Source organism: Propithecus coquereli, unplaced genomic scaffold (genome assembly GCF_000956105.1).
Source record: "Propithecus coquereli isolate 6110/MARCELLA unplaced genomic scaffold, Pcoq_1.0 Scaffold47, whole genome shotgun sequence".
Classification (NCBI taxonomy): domain Eukaryota; kingdom Metazoa; phylum Chordata; class Mammalia; order Primates; family Indriidae; genus Propithecus; species Propithecus coquereli.
Genome location: NW_012150507.1, coordinates 3,748,837 through 3,774,355, shown reverse-complemented (window position 1 = coordinate 3,774,355; position 25,519 = coordinate 3,748,837). Strand labels below are relative to the sequence as shown.

General features: G+C 37.2%; 1 protein-coding gene across 1 annotated transcript in view; it reads right to left on the bottom strand.

Moving 5' to 3' along the window:
- Window positions 1–25,519, bottom strand: part of ITGA2 (integrin, alpha 2 (CD49B, alpha 2 subunit of VLA-2 receptor)) — a 125,656-nt gene that overhangs the window by 21,916 nt on the left and 78,221 nt on the right. The window contains exons 10-20 of the mRNA XM_012655262.1: window positions 23,055–23,203; window positions 19,488–19,638; window positions 19,028–19,193; window positions 16,702–16,778; window positions 14,380–14,518; window positions 13,376–13,521; window positions 11,520–11,663; window positions 9,580–9,783; window positions 8,718–8,854; window positions 5,598–5,737; window positions 1,451–1,602 (exon numbers count right to left, since the gene is read on the bottom strand). Coding sequence (XP_012510716.1) covers window positions 1,451–1,602; window positions 5,598–5,737; window positions 8,718–8,854; window positions 9,580–9,783; window positions 11,520–11,663; window positions 13,376–13,521; window positions 14,380–14,518; window positions 16,702–16,778; window positions 19,028–19,193; window positions 19,488–19,638; window positions 23,055–23,203 — 1,605 coding nt within the window. The remainder of the gene's footprint in view (window positions 1–1,450; window positions 1,603–5,597; window positions 5,738–8,717; window positions 8,855–9,579; window positions 9,784–11,519; window positions 11,664–13,375; window positions 13,522–14,379; window positions 14,519–16,701; window positions 16,779–19,027; window positions 19,194–19,487; window positions 19,639–23,054; window positions 23,204–25,519) is intronic.

Sequence of the window (25,519 nt, the reverse complement as noted above, 5' to 3'; positions counted from 1 at the left end):
TCACAGCCCCTTCCGGTTTTTGAGGCTTCCTGTTTAATGAAAACGTAAGAATGCCAAAACAAGGTTGAGAGAGTCATCTAGCAATCTTCTTATAAACCTCTTCTTCTTGGCAAGAAAGAACCATGTCTATACAAATGATAAACCTTAAAATTCTAACTTGCCTTTTCCTGGGAAGTGGAATTTTCAGTATTATTTAGTCCATTTGCAGGACCTACCCCTAAGTCTTGAGCCCCTTGCGGGGGTCTATCCCCAGACAGCTGCCTGACTACCAGGAGGTGCTTCTCCAACTGGCAGCAGCCTTAGCACCTAGGATGGACTTTAACTGGCATTGATGGCAAATAGTAAACAGGGTTTTTTAAAAAAAGAAAAACAGCCTGGCTGTCTTTGCTCCCCCAGTATGTGTAATTATATGTGTAATTTGATCCACTACTTAGCACAGGATGGGAGAGAATGGAAACCAGCTTTTTTTCCTTTCAAGAATCTATAATTGGCACCTTAACAACAAAAATGTCTTCACAAACAACCTTCAACTTGAACAGTAAATTAAACAATTGATTTTAATTCATCTATTAACTTTTATGTTTTTCCAACTCTTACAAGTATAAGAGCATTTCTTGAAGTCTGATCTCTGTGCCATCCATCTACATCACGGATATCTGGAGTGCCCCTTAAACCTGCATATTTCTTGGACCTTCAAACTTAGATTTCTGGTGTTGGGGACCTGGAATATGTGTCTTATAAAAGTTTTCTTGGCACTTCTTTTGCACTGTAAACTCTGAGAACCATATTCTAGGAAAGTACTTAAATAGCTCTTTGTAAAGTGGTTTCCTGAGTAAATTACCCTTTTAAATACTGTTATGTGGTTTCTAAGGGGAAATATTCATGTAATTTATAAAACAAATTTCCTGATGGAGGTTTTCTCCTGAAAAGCATTTTTCCTACTTGGGAGATTTTCAAAATCCATGTGAACTACAGTAATTATGACATAAGATTAGAACGAATAATTTTTACCTCATAATCCACCATACTTCATCTATGTTTACTTTAATAGTGGAAACCACAATTGGAATTATCTGTTTCAGTGGCTTAAAAATGCATAAAGTTTTTCCCCGATAGGAAAATATCAAAATAAAATTTATTGCCAACAGAATGTTCTCCCTGTCAAGCATTTAAGAAAGCACTGTTTCTTTGATTTCTTTCAGAATCTAATTTTCAGCCCTTTTAGTTACAATCCCAAATAAAATTTAACGCTACTTACTTATATAATAATAGAATGTGACCACCAGTGTTAACATAAAGGAAATATGCTTCCGGTTGATGGAGTTAGATGAGAAAGTCATTCATCAGGAGGGCAAGCATTGTCTAACTCACAAGCTTCCACTTTAGACTTTTGCCTTTCATTAGTCTTTAGGAAGAATTGAGGTGAAAAGGGATGATGCTGAGGCCTCACCTGTATCTGAATGATGTGCTCAGAGCAGCTCTGTGCCTGGTTTACTACCATGGTCTTCTGCAGGAACCTTTCACCATTTTCTTTAAATAAACCCCTGGAGGTTACTCTGGATGAAAATCCATCTGCATCAAGTGTGATGTTATACATAATGGCTGTGATAAAAATCATAAAGACATATTATTACAAACGAACTTATAAGGAAAAAGCCCCCTGCTTTACTGTGTCTTACTGGACAAAATAACTGACTTGAAGAAAATACAGAAACAGTCTTTACATTGGTGGATAGTGAATGCCATGGGTAGCACCACATGGCATTTGTCATTATAGCTCTGATATGATTAGCTGACTGTGGATACGAAGAAATGTGGTTCAGAGAAACGTGGGGTGGAGAAATAGAAAAAACATTGAACTTGCCACCAGGAAACTTACTGGATGAACTTGGGCAAATTACTCACTCCCTCAAGCATCAGTTTCATCATCCATAATACGGAGATACAGAAAGGAAAAGAATAGTTTTTGAGTGTCTGCAATCTAACATATTTTCACATGCTACAGAAGCTTTATAATAAACGTGGAAAGTGGATATTGTTATTCTATTATGATCTAGAATAAAAGAGGTAAAATAATTCACCTAAGTTAGTACAGCTAGGGCATGTTCAGAAATAAAATTTGGGTATTTTTTTAAATAAGAGCCTATGTTCTTTCTGTTTCCATGCAGTTGTAAGGATTAACTGTGATTGTGAGGATGAACTGAGATACTCTAAGGGAACATGTATAGTGCCTGGCATATTCTAGATGCTTACGTGGGAAATGTATGCAATGCTGCAGTGCTAAGGGTTGAATCAGACAGGCTTGATTTGAATCCTAATTTCACAGTTAATGAGCTCTTTGCCTTTGGGCAATTTACTTATCATCTTTGAACCTCTGTTTCTTCATCTATGTAACAGAGATAATAATACCAACCCATGAAAAATAACTATTCATATGTGATAAAAACTGATATCAGTAGCTAATGTCTAAACTATCAGAATCATTATCTTCAACTAAAGTCCATGGGCCACTTGTCCAAAATTGAGAGACAGCATCCGGTGTTATTCACAGCATCAACTACCTTATTTGGGGTTACTCTGTCTTATTCTATTATATTCAATATTTTACAGGTTTAATTCCAAAACATGAATTCTACATGTTACCTTTAAAATATTTACTAGGGATCATGTATAATTTTTCTTGCTCCAATGGCTTAATGAGACCAACAAAGATAGATAAAATAGTTGGGCACGGTGGCTCACGCCTGTAACCCTAGCACTCTGAGAGGCCGAGGCGGGTGGATTGTTTGAGCTCAGGACTTCGAAACCAGCCTGAGCAAGAGCGAGACCCCATCTCTACTAAAAATAGAAAGAAATTAATTGGACAACTAAAAATATACAGAAAAAATTAGCCGGGCATGGTGGCGCATGCCTGTAGTCCCAGCTACTCGGGAGGCTGAGGCAGAAGGATTGCTTGAGCCCAGGAGTTTGAGGTTGCTGTGAGCTAGGCTGACGCCACGGCACTCTAGCCCAGGCAACACAGTGAGACTCTGTCTCCAAAAAAAAAAAAGAAAAAAAAAGAAGATGGATAAAATATAAAAAAAAAAAAATAGGGAGGAGGAGGAGGAAGAGGAGGAGCAACGTGACCTTGGAAACGGAGATTGAAGCGATGCAGCTAAAAGCCAAGAAATGCTGGCAGTAACCAGAAGCTGGAAGAGTCGAGGAATGAATCCTTCCCTTGAGCCTGCAGAGAGAGTGCAGCCCTAGATTTTGGCCCAGTGAAATTTATTTCAAACTACAGTCCTCAAGAATTGTGTAAGAATATATTTTTAAGCCACCAAGTGTATAGTAATTTGTTGCAGTGGCAATTGAAAACTAATACAGATTGTGGTATCTGCTGCAATAAATTTTAAAAAATGTGAAAGACAAAGAAAAAAAGATAAACCAAAAATAAGTGGTGAAAATGATGCAAAGGAAAAATAATGGCCAGGAGGTGACTATAGTTAGGACAAAGTTGGTGCACATGATAATACTTTTAAATTTTTTTCAAGCAGCTTGGTTAAAATGATCTATGGTCTCATAGGCAATATATTAATTTTTTATGTTACTAACTTTAAACTGGAGTGTGCACCTGATGCAGTAACTAATAGAAACCACATGCTTTATAAATTCACTTTCACCGTTGTGAAGAGGGGATTCGTGTTTTACACATTATTATTGCCAAACGATGAAGTGACAAATGATCTCAGGATCATTTTGTTTGGCTTCTCTGTGGGGATCTGAATGCATCAGGGAAAAGGATTCCAAGGGAAAGATGTCCAACAGCAAGACAAGTCAGAGCCAGTCGATGGGAAGGAAATTCTCTAAAAGTAGAATTTTTGAGTGTGCGGCACCACCAGAAGTGAAGTATAGGCAAAAAGTGGAAGACACATGAGACACATCTATACTTCAGGGCCAGGAGAGCTGCCTGGCCAGACACTCCTGCCAACTAATATATTTTCCAAGTTAATCTTTTAGGCAGACTAGCCACTTAACGCTTATACAGCAACAGTTTTTGACATAACTGTCATGGCTACTCAGTTGGATACGCTACTCAAAGCTGGGTCAATGTGTGAACACCTGAAAGGAACATTTCCAACTGGATATGAAAAGTAGGAAAATATGAAAAGTGTGCCAAGATGTGAATCTAACTTCTGCCTTGTGTTCTTTCTTTCTTTATATCTTGGTATGATTGTAGCAAATAATTTGCTTCTTTATTTTCAGCCTGCAAGTTAATTTATTTATCTGTCATTTAACTAAATACCTGTGAAATCTACAGTTTCTGAAGTTTGGAGCCAAAATCTGATGAAAGAGGGATTAGCCCTTTTTTTTAAATTTTTTTTTTTTTTTATTTCAGCAAATTATGGGTGTACATATGTTTAGGTTACATGTGTTGCCCTTGGTTCCCCCCCACCGAAGTCCGTGTTTCAAATATGTCCATCCTTCGGGTAGTGCGCATTGCCCTCCTTGTGTATACAAATACCCCTCCCCTCCTCCCTCTTCCCCCCTCCTCCCACCACCCTCCCCATTCCCCAGCATCCACTAGATGTTGTTCTGATATGTGCATTTATGTGTTGATTAGTTAATACCAATTTGATGGTGAGTACAAATGGGTCCCGTTCTGCTGCTCTTGTGGTGCTCCACTTTGGATAATGGGCTTAAGTTTAATCCAGGAAAGTGTAAAGACTAGTTAAGTGAAGCAGTGGGAGTGGAGAAGGAACAAAGGAACCTATAACTGGTTGTGATCAATTAGTTGTAAACACCACTGCACTCGGACCAGCCTGGAAGAGGGATTAGGACATACAAAACAGCAGCAAACAAAAGAAAGTAGCTTCGAATCACCTTTTAAATCTCACGCTGCACATTAAGCATGCTGAGATAACTGAGGCAGGACAAATGAAGGTGAGAGTGGTTAGAAAATGCTTCGGAGGGGGTGTGGGACCTCAGCCAGCTTGTGAAAGATGACTTGACCAGCCCAAGAGAGAGAGGGCGATTCCTGCTGACGTTTGCCCGTAGTGCTTTCCTCACCCTCCCCTGTCTGTTAGAACACAATTCAGACTCTTACTCTGTTTTATTTAGAAAATTTAAAACTCTGGACACACATTATATAGTGCTTTCCATGTTTTCTTTTCTTATTTCATGCTTATTAATGCCTGAAGAACAAGAACAACACTCGATACTTTCGTTGACCACGCCCTATCTAGATCATGGCATAGTGACACGTTGCGCACTGATTTAAGACTAACAGCATAATCTATGTGTGCCCAGGGTTTTAAATAAGGGAACTGTGGGTAAGAGAACCTCGAAGGATAGGGTTGAGAGGGCCCTTGATTAGGTCTTAGAGATTACGACTTCCTGCGTCAGAACGTCACCTGCTAGAGATGAGGAGGAAGATCTAAGCAAACCTTCCATGACTAGTGAACCATTCTCAGGCATCTCAAATGTGTGGCAATTTAAGTTTAGACAACTAAAGCCCCTTATTTCTCTTGATCTACAAACCAGAATATAGGTTGTGTTCAGGGCTAACACTCTGTAAACCAACCTATTGTAAACCTACAGATTATTTCAGGTCTACGCACCCACTTGAGTGTTTTGCTTAGCAGGTCTAAACTTCGCACTGAAGCAGAGTTTGAGGGTTATCTGAGCATTCTTGTTGAACAAAGTGATTTTTTCTGGTGTGAATGAAGCTTCTACAGCTACATCGGCAATACTTTGTGACCTGAAATAAAGAAATGGAAACAGAGACATTATTACTGAGTGCATATGTTGTAACCTTTAGATAGATGACCCACTGCCAGCGTTATTGAATTTTTCTCTCTATTCTGTGTCTAAACACTTAACCAGTATTTTATTTTTGTAAGCTCTAAGATGGCAGGTAGAGATACTGTCTTTTTTTGTCTGTGACTGTATCAACAGCACAATCCACATAGAATATTTTTTATTAAACGAACACGTCCATGAGCACAGGATAGGCATCTGCGACCTTTTTGCAAGTGAAGTGCAAAGTCATGTTCTCTGTTGTGTTTTGCCAACTGGTAGCAGTGATATTCACTCTTCTTTCAAAGTTAGGGGAGAGAGAAGGTGGGAGGGTGGGGGTGGCAGGCTGAGGAGTGTGGTTCTGGCTGTTTTCCTGCTGCCTGAGTGGCTGGGAGGGCTCCTTTGAGGAGTGACCTGTGGCTGTGACAGCGGCAACTAGACTGATGCTGGAAAAAGGCTGAGGAGTCCATCTCAAGCAGGGTGCTACAGCTTTCTGGCCCTGGCTCAGTCCTTTAGATATTTGACACATGGCCTCATTTGCTTCTTTACAATGCTCCTGGGAAATTGGTAGAACAAATATTGCCTCTGTTTTATCAATAAAAAAGGCCAAGACAGAAAGCCGTTTGGTGACTTACAAGTTTACTCGCTAGTTAGCCCGTGAGAAATTAGAGGCCATGGTCTTCTAATTCCTCTGCCAGTGGGATTTGTACTTCATCACAATGACCCCCCTGTGTATCCCCTCAATTATTTACAAAGCAGCAAGTAGTAATTAGTAATTTCACTGTTTTGAAAAGTACCACAAGAAGATACAGAAAATAGTTCTTTAAATTTCAGCTACCATCTGAAGGACACTAGTCAAGTGAAAAAGTATTTGTATCTATCAGGTCTCCCTAGTAAGCAGTTATAAAACATTTAACAACAAACGCAGCATGTTCTTAAACTTACAAGATCTAAAATGCATAACTGAATGCTTTCTTTAAGGCAATCTCTTTGAGAGACTGAGTACTTAGTTCAATAGAGATGTCATTGATACACACACACATACACACACACACACACACACACACACACACACACACTTTTTTTTTTTTGAGACAGAGTCTCGCTCAGTTGCCTGGGCTAGAGTGTAGCCTAGCTCACAGCAGCCTCAAACTCCTGGGCTCAAGCGATTCTCTTCCCTCAGCCTCCCAAGTAGCTGGGACAACCGGCGCGCCGCCACTACGCTTGGCTAATTATTTCTATTTTTAGTTGCCTGGCTAATTTTTTTTTATTTTTAGTAGAGTTGGGGTCTCACTGTTGCTCAAGCTAATCTTGAACTCCGGAGCTTCAGCAATCCTCCTGCCTCGGCCTCCCAGAGTGCTAGGATTACAGGCATGAGCCACTGCATCTGGCCTGTCTTTGATTTAAATATTTTGTAAACTTGTTTTTAAAAAAATTCTTCTCAGGGAGTTGCCCAGAAAAGCCAATCTTAGCACCTTGTAGGAATGCAACCAAAAAATGGCATTAACCTAGCTTAACTGGTCATCTTAGTACATCGATTTGATTCTGTGTGTCTTGACTTTTTTGAAAAAATCAAATCTACTTTGAAAGAGAAAAGTTTGGCCATCACCAACTATGTGAAAAAGGGGTATCATAGTATAGTAAACATATAGCCTACCAAGATGGCTGCAGGGTGATGTTCCCTGAGAGGTATGATAAAATTGTTTAAAAATCAGTCATATTATTATATCACACCTTGTATTTACTCTTGGTATGCTACTCTTTTTTTTTTTTTATTTCAGCATGTTATGGGGGTACAGATGATTAGGTTATGTATGATGCCCTTACCCTCCCTCCTCCCCAAGTCCGAACTTCAAGTGTGTCCATTCCCCCGGAGGTACGCATCTCACTCATTGTGTATATGCCCGTCCCCTCCTCCCCCCTCCCCCTCCCCCTGCCCAACATCTAATACATGTTATTCTTATATGTGCACTTAAATGTTGATCAGCTAATACCAGTTTGATGGTGAGTACATGTGGTGCTTGTTTTTCCATTCTTGGGATACCTCGCTTAGTACAATGCTACTCTTAAATGATTTTAACTGAGTTTACTAAGTAAAAATATATTTTCTTGTTTTTTAAAGTCTTAAATATTATCCTTGAGTTTTATTTTTTAAATTTTTTTCCATATAAACATTTCATTTTGCAACAAAAACAATGCATCTCATTCTTCAAAAGCACAAGGGAGATTTGTAAATAGTATTATTAAACTCATAAATAACAAAACATCAATTAATAATATTTTTCTGTTCTTGACATATTTGAACATTTAATGCACATTTTTCAACAGATAAAAATGAATGAATGGGGACCCTTGATCGAGTAATCAATGTCTGTTTCCATTCCTTCACCAGCCCAAGATACTTATTTTTGACCTTGAATCACATGACCTTTGAATCCCTTTGTTCCCCCCAATCTCTAACTTCTATGGAGGTCGATGAGAGGTCAGCTAAACCTAAATAATGGTTTCTTGTTTATGACTAATAATTTAAAAATATAACTTTTAGTCACATAATGAGTTGTTTATTTGTGTGGTCTAAATTTTCAGTATTGTGAGTGCACTCTCATGAGGTTTTCTTTCTGTAAGCTGAGATAAGTCTGTTTATTGGAAGATAACATTCAGAAATATCCTGGCTATCAAGGGCTTTGTGTTTTCTATGCACTGTTTCTTTTCACCATATAGAGAAGAGAAATTTTATTCTAGTGGTAAGAAAATATATATATTTTTCTCCACCAGGAAAAACATATTTCTTCCTTTATGCAAACTATGATACATAAATTCCTAATTATCTTACATAATGTGTGTGGCATTTCTACAACACCAGTGCAGCCATCTGTTCTACTACTTAGCAAGTCATTTCTATTAATAGTTAGCTAGTTTGTGTCTGGCTCTCACTGACTCACCAGAGTTGAACAACTTGTCCAAATGCACCAATGGACACATCAGTGATGGAATCCCCATTTAAATCTCCATAGCCATCCAAGGACCTCCCAAAGTACTGGAGATGGCTCCTAAAGGCTCCATCAGATCCCAAGATTTTCTAAAAGAGCAAATTTGACACAAAAATTATAGTGCACAACATCTGAACCAGAAAAATGGCAGTCTCTATGTTGCATTACTGTATTCTCTACATAGTCACTTCCCATGTTGTCCTTAGTCTCCACAAAATTCCATTGGTTTTTCAATCACTTCCTATCTAATCCCTGTATCACTCTTGCAGCCACAATTTCATCAATGAAATAGCATGAATCTTTAACATAAAATAACAAACCAGTGAAAAGATCAGTGGACTGGGAATAAGTAGATGCAAGTTCAGGTCCAGATTTCTATTTTAGCCCTTTTCCTTCAGGTCTTACACAAAATCTACCTACTTACTAAAGCCTCATTAAATTACCCTTTCAGCCACCTAATACCACCTCTGCTCCCTAAAATCATATTACCTATTTTAGTTTCCTTTCCCTTTAAAAAAATTCCTTAGCATTTATTACTCTACTTTATTTTATTTATCTCTCTCTCTCTCTTTTTTATTTGTTTCCTCCATTAGAATGTAAGGTCCATAAGAGCAGAATTTAGTCTGTCCTATCTTATAACACCCTAGAGTCTAGACTAATAATTGGCCACATAGTAGAGGCTCACTAAATATTTACTGAGTGAATGAATGAAGTTATAAAATTAGGGATGGACTGAGTGGTCTCCATGATACTCTCTAGCTCTCATATGATGATACTCACATGTAAATACATCACCGTGTAGCTCATGGATTACCTGGGAATGCTTCGTGCGAATAGTGCCCTGATGACCATTGTAAATATACACGGCTCCAGAGTTCTGATTTTCTAACGGTGAACCAACGATCACATCATTAAAGCCATCCATATTGATGTCTGCAAGAGCTGCAATTGCCGAACCAAATCGAGCATTTTCAATGCCGTTGGGGCCTTCAAGAAATTGGTGTTGGCTCAAAATACCCTTGCAAGAGGGAAAAAGGATGATTAAAGCAAACTTCATAACTTGTATGATTAAAATTCACAGCAATTGATGACCAAACCAACTTTTATAGAGTTTTAAAATTAGAATTCAAAATTCGCTATGTATGATGAGAATTATAAATAAGCATTTCAGTAAGTAAAGTCATAGGATATTTGCTCATAAACCGAGGTGAAAAGAGGTAATTCTCTTTAGTGTAGCAGAACAACGTACATAAAAGTACCCATTCCTTTGTCTTCGTTTCCCAATATTAGTATCTTCACCTGTTTAAAAACCTTTCAATTTAAAAATTTTCTGGTGAAAATCTACTAATATCTTAAATGAAATTAAGTAGACACAAAAGAATACGATATCTTAATTTAGACTTTACTTAAAAATTACTGAATAGTGGCATAGTTGTAATGGTACAGAAAGTGGAAAATGAGATTGTTAATATCCCATTATAAGAAACACTAAATAGTTCTTTCCAAAGGAAAAGACATTTCCTTGTAAAACACACAGTTGTTTTCCTTCAGATTTCGTAATCAAGGATGGAAATATTTGATGACTTCACAAGAAAATAATGCTGCTTAAGCATGAAACTGGGTCAGTGTTGATTCTTTCTCCTTTTACAATCTTACAGAAATTAATTTGTTACTGAGTTTGATAAAATATTAGATCTTTTCATCTTCAACAATTAATGATAATCCAGCATACTTGACAAGCAAGAAACATTTTAAAAACTGGGATTTGTTAATTTTTCAAACAAGTAGATATGCCCTTCCTTTATTGTGTACTCAGTTAAACACTCTTTATTTGTATAATTGCTTTGAAAGTGTGTTAATTTTTATATTCATTTAAATAAATAAGGTGGGACAAAATATCACAACAACTGAACGTAATATTTACTATATTATAAATCAGCTTCTCTTTTTCCATCCTTTCCCCTCTATTGTCATCAAATTGTCTGTGTTAACTTGCGCCTTTAATTCAATTTTCATTTTGGATTTCACTGAGTTGTCTATACTTATACGCATAGATTTAGAGAGTTCAGTTTACAAGTTGATAAAACTGTGCTTTTCCAGGGTAAAATATGCTAAGCTTCATGTGCAAGGACTAGAGATTTCAAGAATTGGTTGTAGAGAAAACCCAAGGCTCTCCCCTTTTCTCTCATGGATGCCTTTTTCGGCCTCCACCCATCTACACCTAGATGCCCAAAATAAACAGAATTTTGCTGCAAAAAAAAAAAAAAGTTGGATGTACACCTAAATGTTACACCAAACAATGGCATTTTCTGACAAACTAATATAGAAAGCACCCAGGGCTATATGGAGGTTTCCAAAGTGGGTGGTACCATTTGTTTTTTACACTATAAATTGAAAACAAGATAGCATTGCCCTGTTATTGTTATCCCTTTACAGTGAAAAATTGCATAAGAATTTGAAAAATACACAAACATCTGTGTGTGTATTGCAAAAATGATATAAATTTCATTGGCTTTATTTGGATAAGAGAATATATATTCAAAGACCTTTCATGAAAAATGGCAGTACACTATACATTAAACTCAAGTTATGCCTTTTAATGTGATTTTTTAAAAAATCATAGCTTAATGGTGACATCCTCAAAAATGATGAAATATAAACTAAACTGTTTATGCAAATTAACTCATTCAGTAATAATACATTTTCTTTTCAAATGCAGATTAACTTTGTCAGTTTAATGTGTATATTTCTTACCTTTATGATAGTAAAGAGGTAGACTCTCCCTTCCTCTTTCTTTAGGTCATTCATGTACATTGGTGCACCCACCAAGAGCACATCTGTAATGGCGTCTTTATCCACGTCAACCGAACACAGCACGCTACCAAAATAGGAGCCAATCTGGAGTAGTAAAGCATATTAACCTTAAGATTTCTAAGATTCATATACTTCTAATATTACATGGAACTTTTGTTCACTCACTTAATACATAAAAATTAAGTGTTTCCTACCTGCGAGGTGCTGGGAAGATAAAGGGACAACATAGTCCCTTCCCTCAGGTTGTATCATGATTTAACACCTGATTCTTAAACCTCAGCGTGCATGAGACTCACCAAGAAAGTATCTTTAAAATACAGATTCCTGAGACCCATTTCTAGAGATTCTGATGTCATGTCTAGGATGTGATCCAGAACACAGCATTTTAAATGAGCACTCCAGTGAAGCCAGTGGGTCAAAGATCACACTTACAAGACAAACCCTTAGTAGGTATGTGAGGCATGTTGTAGAGAATGGCAGGAGGGGTAGAGGCAGGGGAAGAAATAATTGCGCTTTTGTGGTAAAATAGATTGTAATAGAGGCAAGTCTCAAATGCTGAGTGAGCAGAGTACAAGGGAGTCAGGAAGACTTTGAAAGCTGAAGTAGTATTTGAATCATATCTTAAAGAGGACAAGGGGTTTTTTAAGTGGAAAGAAGTGGAAAAGCACGAATGATGTGAGCATCCTTGGCATGATCTGGGACAGGTAAGTAGTTGCTGGATAGATCAGGACAGGAGGAGTGGGTGGAGATAAAGTAAAATAAGAGAGGCCAGGACTTTGAATGTTCACCCCATTCTACAATGTTTAATGCATGCCAATGTGAACACTTTTTAAGGATTTAGAAATGAATAAGAAATGATTCTTCCATAGCACTTTCATTGTTATTTTTACAATTAAAAAAACTCTTTCTTTAAAATATTAAAATGGAGGGAAAGTATGTGACCATAGTTAATTTGAGGTCAAGGAAGTAAAAAACCCAGGTCTTCTTACTGCTAAATAACAGTGGGATCAGATTTAATCCAGAGAAGAGAAATCCATGGTTAGTTCCTCTGACTCAAAGAAGAAAATCATTTTCTGTTAGTTGTCAGGGATCAGTGATGCTTATTTCAAGTATGTGTCAAGCTCATGGGTCAAAATTGCTTAGTAAGGAAGCGGGAACCCATCAGCTGTCCTTCACGCTAGCAAGAGGCCTTTGCTATCTTGGGCCATCACTGACATTTGTCATAGGGTCTTACTACCAAACTGTCACATGTCAGTAGAAAATGACAGAGAAGAGCGGTGGTTTACTTTTAGAAATGTCAAAGCCAACTGGACTCTTTGAAAGGCCCAGATGTAGAAGCTCAGTCCCTATAATGTCGTAATACTCCCTTCTTGTTATTTCTCCTCCAGATCCTTGGCTCCTAGTGTGGGCTTGTCTACAAGGCAGTGGTTAGACGCCTGCCGTCATGACTAAAAAATGCCTGTGAATTATTAATCTGAGGAGCCAAAATATGAAGTAGAATGTAATCAAACAGCACAGGCTTTAAGGCCAGACAGGACTGGGTTTTAATGACAGCTCAATCCATTAAATTCATGCAACCTTAGAAAGCTAGTTGAACTCGCAGTGAGCTGTCAAAAGGGGATGGTAGGTCTTCTCAGCATTGTTGTGAAGATTTACTGAATATAGTAAATTCAGATTACAGAGCCAATCGCAGAGTACCACTGAGGGCATGTTAGTTTCCATGTGTACCCAACTGACTCCCCGCCTGTCCCAGTTCTCCATAAAGTTAATTTCACCTGCTAAGCAATGAGATTTACCTGGTCACCTCTGTGAGCCTGAATAACTGTGACATTGCCATTCTCATTAACGCTGTATAGCACTATCTGGCCGGTATAATTTGCCCGGGGAGCACCAGCAACAAAGTGGGTGCTTTTTCCAGTAGAAATTGTAGTCACAGAATAACCTAAAAAAGAAGGAGGCATGGAGTGACTACCACGGAATTTCTCAGCCAGATAAGGTTAAAAAAAGTTAGTAGAGGTTATCAGAAGTCCTTTCCTGTCAGGTGTGATGCACACGGCTTCGTGCTTCTAAGTAAAGCATTGAGGGCACATCGTTCTTTTTCTACAATGAATTGCTCCTGCCTTTTGACCTGCATACGTGAGACTTCTACCTATAAAGCTGGTCCTAGATTCTGGGTTGTCCTCATCAGCCACCTGTGAACTTGGCACTCAACAAATATTTCTTGAATGAATGAATAAATGAATCTAAAAGGTAGTGCTGCACAGGGGAAAGAACACAGGCCTTGGAATTAGTCCCAGGTGTAGATTCTGGATTACCATTTACTTGGTTGTTTAAGTTTAGGCAAGTTATTAACCTTGCTAGCTCTTGGAGATAAAATAGTTCTGAAAGGAATTGAATGTTTATGTAGCTAGACTAGCCAGCTCAAGAACTGTCCCATAATAGGTGATCAAAATCAGTGGCTGCAAAAGAACAAGAAGACTAAGAGCTCTAAATTAATATCAGACTACCACTTACTGTATTGGCTTTTAGAAACTATTTCCATTTTGGAGAAACACAATCATGTTCCAGCAATTACAACCACTTGAATAGCCAGAAGAGATTTGTGAGTCTAATATAGTGTTTCATTAAGTAGTTATGGGTTAAGGTCTGACTGGCAAAGACACAATATATATGTGTATAATAATTATGATAATTAGATGACAGTTCACGGGTTTTGCTGAACTGACTCTGAGATTCAACAAATAGCTAGTTTAAAGGAAGGGGACTTAAGTTTGCTGAGCCAGATACTTCTATACCTTACCTAAATAGGAACTGTGATTTCTGTCTTGCAGAATTTGGTCAAAAGCTTGCTTAGGAAAGATCAAATGCCCGTGAGATGTCTCCTGGACAACTGTCCCACTCCAGTCAAAAGCTCCCACTGCACCCAGCATCAGAATATCCTAAAAAGATTGAAAAATGAATATCATTAAAACAAATCACCTTTAAAGCATAAAAATTCAGGGTAGGCAAAATATTGAAATAAATTATTTAGATTGAAAAGAAAGGAATCTAAGCATAATGACATAAAATATATATGAATGTATGTTGATACATCACAGAATTATTCTAATGTATTTGTGCTGGAGAACAAGCCTTCCTATGAGTTATGTTATCTTGGACTTTATTTAGTATGACATATAGATAAAACTTTGTAATAAGTTGTAGGATTGGATGAGTACATAGCCATCTCCAAATTTCCATTCAAAGGCATACGTTTGCCAATGCTGAACCCCATGAGCCTTTAGGAAGGAGTCAGAAGTGAGTTTCCAGCCCCACATATTCATAAAGAGAAGCTCACAGCTGGATATGAGACATGCTTGAAAAGCAGTCAGTGCTGATGACAGAGGAGAGACAGTGATGTAGCTGCTATCCCAGGCATGTCTTGGGAGGTCCTCTTCTGACCCATTCTATTCTATTTTCAACTTTCATTCTCTCTCTTCCTTACTCCTCCACTGTCCTCTAGCAACTCTATATTCCTCTATCCCATTTCTTTGATAACAGCACAGCCAAAAGGAGGCACCTGTAGACATTCAATCTACTGGAAGGGAAATAACCACTGGTGAACCCTGGAGAGGGCCAGGGAGGACAAGCTACTCTGGATTGGCTCAAACCCCAATCTGAATATTCAAAGCTACACATCATGGAAAAGGCAGATTTGGTCAGGATGGGATACATATTTTTTAAACTTTTTGATCTTAGATTCTAGAAAACACCAAAGGTATAATTTTGGATTAAAAAATACAAGCCATTAAAAAAAGAGCAAATAGGGAAATGATGTGTCCCACTTTGAGAACAAGAGACCACGAGGTTATGTGAATGATTGTAATAAAATCACAGACTCTGAATCTGGGGAGCATGAAAGGGCTTCAGGGCTTGTACAAAAGCCTCATGGAACAGTGTATAAAATTCTCTGCGTGTGGATTCATTTACATTTTTTTCTGAGGAAAAGATCCATAACTTTTATAAATATCTCTAAGGATCGATAATCTAAAAACAGTGCTTTTTATTCTAGAGAAAATAAGTTGTTCTTGGTTCTCTTACTCACTGATCAAATTCCCTGACTTCTGTTTTTTTTTTTTTCTTATTTTTCCCTTATTTTTTATTTTTTCAACTCCCTCTCTGACTTCTTATCATCCCCTAAATACTCCTCAGGCCTCACATCTTTTTAACACTTTCTCTACTCCTCTCATATCCTGAGTTGAATTAGAATCAGGGGCCTGAAAGGTGGATGTTCTGAATGGACTTCCCTGAACTAAGAAGACAGTGGTGTACTCCGATCCCACCTCACATTTTCCCTAACTCTTTACTTTTCAACTATTTTCTGTCTCTGCTCTTAGAAAATGATACAATACTGGCCGGGCACGGTGGCTCACGCTTGTAATCCTAGCTCTCTGGGAGGCTGAGGCGGGCGGATTGTTTGAGCTCAGGAGTTCGAAACCAGCCTGAGCAAGAGCGAGACCCCGTCTCTACTAAAATTAGAAAGAAATTAATTGGACAACTAAAAATATATGGAAAAAATTAGCCGGGCATGGTGGCGCACGCCTGTAGTCCCAGCTACTCGGGAGGCTGAGGCAGGAGGATGGCTTGAGCCCAGGAGTTTGAGGTTGCTGTGAGCTAGGATGATGCCACGGCACTCTAGCATGGGCAACACAGTGAGACTCTGTCTCAAAAAAAAAAAAAAAAAAAGAAAATGATACAACAGCTACTCAGAATTCAACAATGACACTGATGATAAAAGTGTATGTTTTTAACAAATGTTACCAATAGTTAATTGATTCAAAGGAAATTCCTGCAGGGATAATACCTTAAATTAATATAGTGCCTGTGCCCTGGAGCACTCAAAGGCTTTCTTGTATATTATCATTTTTTTCCCATACAAAATCCCTGTGAAATAGAGAAGGGAAGGTGTTAATCTTCAATTGTTAGATGGCAAATTGGCAGCACAAAGAAACTAAAGGATGTGACTAGGAATCTGAACTGTTGATCACTAGATGGCTGTTTTCCCACTTTATGTCTAAAGCTATTGTATCCAGAAGTGTTAGGCCAAATGGCAGCATGGCTTGAGGTTGTCTGATATACACACATTTTGAGGAGAGTAATCTGCGCTGAATCCTACTTGTGACATTTCCATCTGGAAGTTGTCCCCTCCTTGAACAGTACCTGGGAAATATCAGTTTCAAAAATTATATTACTGTAAGCAATTTTAAATAAAGTTTTCAAACACAGGCACACTTACACACACACACACATATATACACACAATGTTCTGATGTTCACCCCAAAATATAGAGCTGGTGGGTGCTGGGAAGGAGAAATCACTACGAGAGTGTTCTAGCAGATTATAGAAATCCACAGTACTCCCAAGGTAGTGTTCAAAGTTGGCATTAATCTTAATTAAACATTAATGTATTTTATGGAATACTTATGAAGTTCCCAATATCAAAGAACACTCAACAAAAAGCATGAGATAAGGTGAAAACTGAGGTGATAATTTTTTAAAAACAGTTATCATTGCTAGCTAAGAAACTAATGAAATTTTTAGCTTTTAAATATTAGTACTAATAAATGTACAAATATCTAAGATGCCACTGGAGGAGCTAGGCAATGGATCTGTAGTGACAACTATGCAGAGAGATAATTGGGTTAGCTACTCAAGACTAAGTAGGAATTTTACCAATTGGGAAGTTTGTTCCAGATCTACACAGTTCTGTCGCCAACATCATAAGACTCAATTAGCACTTATTTTCCATATAGTGTGGTCAAAAGGGTTATGTTTCACTAATCTTCACGAAAAGGAAGCTAAATTCCTGGACTGACACTTTAATACAGATAAGAAGACAAATGGTACTGAATGACATAGTCTTGTTTAGAAGACATAATAATTTTCACAAGATGAGTAGAGATAATTTTTAATAAAATAGGACAGTGCTCCCCTAAAAGTCCATAATAGTGATAATGCTCAAAATCATTTCTAGTTAGCTTGTAGATTGCAACTGTTCTTATTTATGCCACTAGAAACACACAAAATTATTAGTGTGGAAGGCCTAGTAATTTTGGGGGGAGTCCTTTTTATTTATTTATTTATTATTTCAGCATATTATGGGGGTACAAATGTTTAGGTTACATATACTGCTTTGTCCCATCCAGGTCAGAGCTTCAAGCATGTCCATCCCCCAGACGGTGCGCATGGCACCCATTAGGTGTGAATATGCCCACACTCTCTTCCCCCTCCCAACTGCCCGACACCTGATGAATATTACTACTATATGTGCACTTAAGTGTTGATAAGTTAATACCAATTTGATGGTGAGTACATGTGGTACTCGTTTTTCCATTTTTGTGATACTTCACTTAGTAGAATGGGCTCCAGCTCTATCCAGGATAATACAAGAGGTGCGAGATCACCATTGTTTTTTTGTGGCTGAGTAGAACTCCATGGTATATTTTGCATTATCTCAGGGTACATTGGATTTTGATGATGATTTAAACAACTTAGAAGCATAGGGGATATTGAAGAAGCAATAAAACTCTTTGGATAGAACTTTCCAGTGGATAATCAGGAGATCAAGATTTGACTACAGAAATGAATATTTTATGCAATTCCCTGGGCCTCAGATTCTAAGGCTATACCTGATACACAGGTGCTCAAAAAAATATGCTCTTTATTGCAGAGAGGTACTTGGGTTAACTGTCTGGAATCAGGATTTGGGTCATGTGGGACTTTTTGTTTATTTAGTTATTTTTACCAACCATGAAGTGTGTTCTGCTTCTCCATACAGTGAGCTCTTAAACACACAGTATTTCTGCACTAACTAGACCTTCCAAGGCCACCTAAGTAAATTATTTTAGGTCTGATAAATAAATTTGTTTCCTCGAAAACTGAACTATTAAAAATTCTTGCTGTATTTTTCTAATTTTAAAAGTATATATGCTTATTGTATACAAATTCAAGAACTTTAGAACTTAACACACTATAAAAAGGTAAAACTATTTACAATTATTAATATAGTAGATATTACTAAGTTGTCCCCCATAAGTTATAACAGTTTATTATCTTAGCAACAGCTTCTTTGAGTTTCTCTGCTTCCCACTAATCTCCCCAAGATTAAATATTATTAATCTGTGTCATCTTTAAGGCAAAACGTAATGGTTTAATTCATATTTTTAAATACTTACTGAAATTGGGAATATTTTCTTATGTTTATTGGCCATTTGTATTTTACCATTTATACTTTATTTTAATACTTCTTCACATTCTTTGTCCATTTTTCATACTGATTTATGGGAGTTCTTTTTATATAAAGCATGCAAGTTAACATTAATAGAACAGGTCTGATAATAAAATAAACAACTTTTTAAAAAAGTTTTGGAAAACAATTCTTGAAAAGAGTTTTGTTTTTTTTTTTTACCTTCAATGCTGAAAATTTGTTCTCCTAATGTCCCAGCCTTCTCTAGTAGAGCTGCTTCATCAGACACGTTGAAAAAGTATCTTTCTGTTGGAATACTAGCAATTGCTTTGATTTCTTTTATTAAATTTTTAGTATCAAGGGCGTTTCTGTTTAAGTACCCGAGAACCTTGAAAATAGAGGAAAAGGAAAAAAGGTCATTACCACTGCACTCCAATTTCCCTAAGTTCTAGTCTATTTTTTGTACACAATAGCCCTTCTGGAGAAGTAAATCAAGCAATGTCTCTACAACCCTTTATTCAGTTGACAGAACTGCAAATCAGCAAGAAGCAGAGATAGAGTAAAAACTTTCTTTTATATTAAACTATGAACAGCCAATGGGAAAGTGCAGCCTTGAGAAGTGATGCATTAAAGGAACATTTACCAAACAGCCATGAGACAAGTAAAAAGAAGAGCCACTTACTGCTATGCCAAACCTCAGTATATTGTCATTGTTGCATTGATCAATCACATCTTTCAACATTGAGCCATCATGCGATTCACCATCAGTTACAACCACCATTACTTTGGTAGCACTTGGTCGTCCACCAGAAGCAGCCGAATAAGCGAAATCTCTGTGGTGTGTAAAATTAAAGACTCACTATCAAAAGGTGAAATTAATATGAGGACCTCTAGTTTGAAACAGAAATATGAAACCAGCTTCTTTAAGCACAATGATTGTGACTTAGAATTTCTCTCCATATCATCTGGTGACATATTTAAGTCATGTGTCATGGCTTGTGTGTGTATATGTGTACGTGTACGCACTCTAGGATTCCTTAGAATTATTGTCTTATAAGAAAGTTGAATTTATTAATGCTAATCAACAGAGCAAAGATATTTCTGTCATAAGTTTTACTCATTGGACCTGTATTTACATTTTCAATACTTATTTTTTAAAATGTGATAGATACATATGGTAAAAAAAAAATTCAAAGTATTTGGAAAGATATAAACAAAAATTTGACACTAAGCCCCTCACTAAAGGTAACCACTATTATCGGTTTCTTATATTTCCTTCTAGAAAATGTTTTATTTAGATGTAATATGGTAATATGCATAGTTTACAGCTTAAACTTTTACTCAAACGGGGGCATATTCTTAACAATTGTTTTTCATTTTGATGGAGATCTTTCCATCAGTACATATAAAATCCTCATTCTTATTTAATGGCTGCAAAATATTTCATTATTTGGAGGCACCACAGTTTATTTAACCAGTTTCCCATTATTGGGTATATAGGATGTTTTGAGTTTTACAAGTAAGGTTGTAATGAATATCCCTGTATATATCTCTTGGCATACTTTTTCAAATGTATCAATGGGATAAAATCTTACTAGTGAAATTATTGAGACAAAGGTTATACACATTTCAAATTTTGATAGACAATGTTGAATTCAGTGTATTTAAAACTGAGCATATTATTTCTTGAAATCTTTTTTGTATTCTATATTATAGAATATGGAATTGTAGAAAATATTTCATATTTTTCAGCCAGACAAATTTGAGTTATAGTATTCACATCAGATCCTTTTTGAGTGACATATACTCTTTATAACATGCTGTAGATCTCATAGATAATTATAAGGTTTTTGAGGACAGAACTGTGCTTTATTTAGTTTTAACTACCTACAGTGCTTTGTTGAGTGCAGGTGAAATAAGGTGAACTGAAACATGGCAATATTATGGCAATATTTACTGAAAGAGTGTCAGATTCCTATTCGCTGTTTTTCGGTTTTGTTTTTGTTTTTTGAGAGACAGGATCTTGCTCTGTTACCCAGGCTAGAGTTCAATGGCATGATCATAGCTCACTGTAGCCTCGAACTCTTCTGCTGAAGCAATCCTCCTGCTTTAGCCTCCTGAGTAGCTGAGACTACAGGTGAGTGCCACCACACTCCGCTAATTTTTAATTTATTTTTTGTAGAAATGGGAGTCTCACTATGTTGCTCAGGCTGGTCTTGAACGCCTGGCCACAAGTGATCCATCTACCCCGGCTTCCCAAAGCGCTGGGATTACACGTGTGAGCCACCACACCCACCTGGTCTATGCAATGTTTTAAAGAAAGAGACCAGTAAAAAAAAAAAAGAGAGAGAGAGAGAGAGAGAGAGAGAGAGAAAAGAAATAGAGGTAATTACATTCTGGGAAGTGTGAGTAAAAAGTTGAATGGTTCTCCTGGAACTGGGAGACTAAATTCTGTTAACTTTGAAAATCATGATGAGAGTGAGATACACAATGGCACAGTGGAGAAAACCAAAGTTTTGAAAGATGGTGAAAGCCAGAGAAATTCCACTTCCATGTACAGTGGCCATTATCCTGGAGCAGAAAGCTTGTCAGGCCCTCAGGCTCCTCCCAGGGAAAAATGCCACACCCACATTCCCTGCTGAAAACAGGGGCCCTCAGCAGTTTCTGACTCCAGGAAGGCCATTGTCTATTTCTACTTCTTCTCCTTAGTATAGTTTGCTTCACCAGGACGGGCACTTAACTAAATGGTAGCTGACCTACTCACTGGCCAGCAGCTTATGAGATAGCCTGGCCCAAAGGGACATCTTAATAGGGACAGTAAAGATTAACCAAATCAATCATATCTTTTGTGGGGAATCTGCTTTTGAGACATATGGAGATAGTCACCAGATAATAGAAGCAGCAACTAAAATATACACACAGAAAAAGGGAGGGACAGATATAATGGGAAATGCAGAAATAGAAATGACAGGATGTGGTGACTGACCAGATGTGTGACGTAAGGAGGAGTGAAATGAACAAAGAAAACCATCAAGTGTTTAGCTGGAATGACTGAGGAAGTAGGCACCAGCATCAATCAAAATGGCAAAGTCATGAGGAGTGGCAGATCAAAGGATTAGGCCAGTTGAGGACATATTGAATTTGGTACATGAGTCAACACTCTGAATAAAGATATTCAGTGTCAGCCGCGTACCTGCGTGAGTTTTGGGAGAGAGTTCAGGGCTGATAACTTAGCAGTGGTGTAACCCACACAGAGCTGATGCTGGCACCGTGAGAATGGATACAATTCCTAAAAGAGAAGGGTAATAAAGAAGAAAGGGCTCTGCTTAGTGAAGAAAAAGTAGGAAAAGGAGCCAGTGAAGAGGCACAATTTGTTGACAAGAAGTTGGCAGGGATTCCAAAAGTTTGCGTTGTCATGGCAACTGGATTGGGAATAGCAGCTTGTGTTCCTCACTATCAAATGGTCAGAGGAGCCAAAGAGGCAGGACCATTGGTTTGGGGGGTTAAAAGGGCCATACTCACCGACTGCCAGAGTGATAGTTTTCAAGGAAGTGGAGGAAGGAAACGGAGACACTTTTTCAAAGAATTATGGTAGTGGAAAGAAGGAATTCACAAGATAAAAAAGGCAGAAAGGAGATTTAAGGGAAGGTAAGCATATTGTTCTCATTTATTTTTTAACGACAGAAGAGCATTTAGCATTTTTGTAAAGGGACTTGGTTAAAACAGAGGTGAAGATGAACGTCAGTGGAACTGAGAAAATAGAGAAACTGAGACAGGAATGAAGAGAGTGCTATACAGTTGTAAAATTCACACGTCCCACAGATTGTCATTGGTATGATGAACTCGCTGGGTTCAATTCAAACTCATGTTTAAGATTCTATGGCCCTTGTTAATTTGAATGAAGTGCTTCATGAGCTCAATTTGAAGCTCTGATAAATATTAACAAATAATGACAGATTTCTCCATTTCCTACTGTTTTAACCTAAGGTCTTCTCATTTCCTTTACTTCTTATAAAATCTTTAAAAATCATGTAATATAAAAATACTAGAATCAGAGATTTTTCACTTTCTTTTCCAATTGTCTTGTCAAAGTATTCAAGTCACAGAATGCTCAGACTTTTTTCTTTATGAGTTCTGATTTAAGTGTGAGTACCAGTTATATTATTTTTCTTTGTCATTTCCTTCCTTTTTCATACTGATTAGCACTTTTATGTTATTAAAAGTTTGGCCTACTAGCACCAAAACTTACCTTGCAAATTGAATTGCTTTGAATGTGTTTGTGAGGTCCCCACCATGTTGGGATGTCTGGGATGTTGCTACAATCATTTCATCTTTGGTTGTAAAAGTGTTCAAATTAAACACAACTCTTGGATTATTGGCATACTGAATTAACCCCACCTTTAAAAGAGCAGAAGTTTATTAATGGGCTGTCATTAAGTTATAAATAATTTCTATTTAACCAATATAATAAAAATAAAAAGTGCATTTAGGCATGGTCTGATAGCTTCAGGGAATCACTTCCAATTTTGTTCTTGATAGTTGTTTTTCTTCGATGGAATAATTTCTTCTTTGTTAGAGACCATCAGTGTACAACAGTAGTACAATTGCCAAGCAATATGATGTGCTATAGCTTATGATTTGGTTCTCAAGAGTAATAATTGTAGATTTTTAAGCACTGCCCTATAATATTTCAATATGAATGAATATTAGAACAAGGTTTTTAATAGGAAGATTAAAATTAACATTCTAAAATAACATTCAAATAAACATTCTAATCACCAATGGATATATGCTTATAAGCAATTCTAGTGGAGGGTAACATCTCATCACTTGAGGGCAATTGAGTAATAAGGAACTAGAGTTGGATAAAAGGAAAACCAATGTGCTCCTAATCAATGTAGTGTATTTGGGAGTATTTATTGTGCTGGATTTCCTGTATTATGGGCTTCAGCATCTATGGAGGGAAGTTCCTATATGTGCATGTCGGGCAGGGAGTTTCTGGCCTTCAGAGAAAGTGCTATTAGAGACAATCTTATTTGAAAGAGCTGAGAGAAAGAAGGACTTTTGAACAAGATGCTTGGGGACATTTTCTAATCCTAGAGATAAGAAAGTCACACCTTTCTGTTAATGTCCTTGTCCTCAGGCACTGAAATCAACCTCTAAGCCTAGGAGATGGGCTTTCCAGAACAGGAAGTGGCAATAAGGGTTCAGTAGTGCAGAGGCTTTCTGAAATAGAAGTCAGTATGGAAGGATCCGGGAAGGGGCAAGAACTGGATTTCTGAGTTCAATCCGCTATTTTTTGCTAGGGATGAAGATGATAACCCCATCTTCCTCTCACAACTTCTGTGTGAGAAAGGGGAAGAAAAATGTAAAGAAATGTGGTATATTAGGACTTATAGAAAAGTCAAATTTAAGTTGTAAGAAGAGAGACTGAGTTAAATCACTTCTAGAGAGGAGTAAGATGCATTGTGGTAGGATGACAGAGAAGAGGAAGGCCATGAATTCTGCATGAGACTATTCAATAAAATAAGTCATGTTATAGGGGCTTACCCATTTAGAGACAGAGAAAAATAAGCAGATACATATGACAGCTTCTCTTGTAAGGGACCATAACTGTGCTGCTCTCCAGAAACCAGTGTTATACCTAGTCTAACTTGACAGAGTTTTCTGGTAAAAGCCCACAGTGAAACTTCCAAAGCTTCAGTGGGTATTAAAGTCCTCTTGGTATTGAAAAGCAACATCAATGGGGAAAACGTGTAACAACACTTCATAATACTGTATAGGAAAGAAGAAAAGCAAATTTCAATAAAGATAACTGCAGAGCATTTAGGGAAAAATATACCAAGAGTTGTTACTAAATGTTGGGCATTAGAATATCAGATGCAATCCGAGAACGTACACTAGTAACTCTGTGACCTGGTCCCTGCTGATACTGATTCAGTGTGCTGCCGCGACCAGAATGACCCATGAAATGGAAAATCCAATCAGAAAGGAAAAACAACAACAAAGTCACAAAAATTCAGGAACTAAACTCTTAAATTAAGTGCTATTTATTCTTTTTATGGGAACATGAAACTTCTGCTCCTGAGTTTTGATTGCCTACCTCAAGAAGATATAAAAGCAAATTAAAGACTTATTGAAACATAGAGAGCTATGTCAAATAAGTGAAAAGACTTATTCTGTGTAAAAAAAAGGTAGCCTGGACTAAAATATTATAAAAATTATAACATAATAAATGGTAGAATTATATTTAGTGACTTATTTATAAAAATCCCAGAATTCAAAGATAATCGTTTTACCAGTAAAGAGTAAACAAAAGAAATTCATTATTAGTTCATATGGATATAACAAATACATATTGAATTTTAAAATGTGTAAATAAACTCATGGTTTAGAGGGGCAAAAATAGGTAGCTAAAAAAGGATTAAAATATTATATCCCATATTCTTGATTTCTGTGTCAGAAATGGAACTCCAAGGGTCAAAAGACTAGCACTGGGCAAAGTCTGAGGCAGAATAACCCAATGTAGTACAAGTTTCAATCAACTCTCAAAATTTCCATTAAATGTATTTAAAATGAGGATTTGGCAAATGCAAAAATTAAACTTCATATCTAACCATCAGAAAAAAAGGCCATGGGTTAGTTTATGTATTTCTGACATCCATACCTGTGTCTTTGTGGGGCCTATATCCAGGCCTTGTACAAATTTTTCCA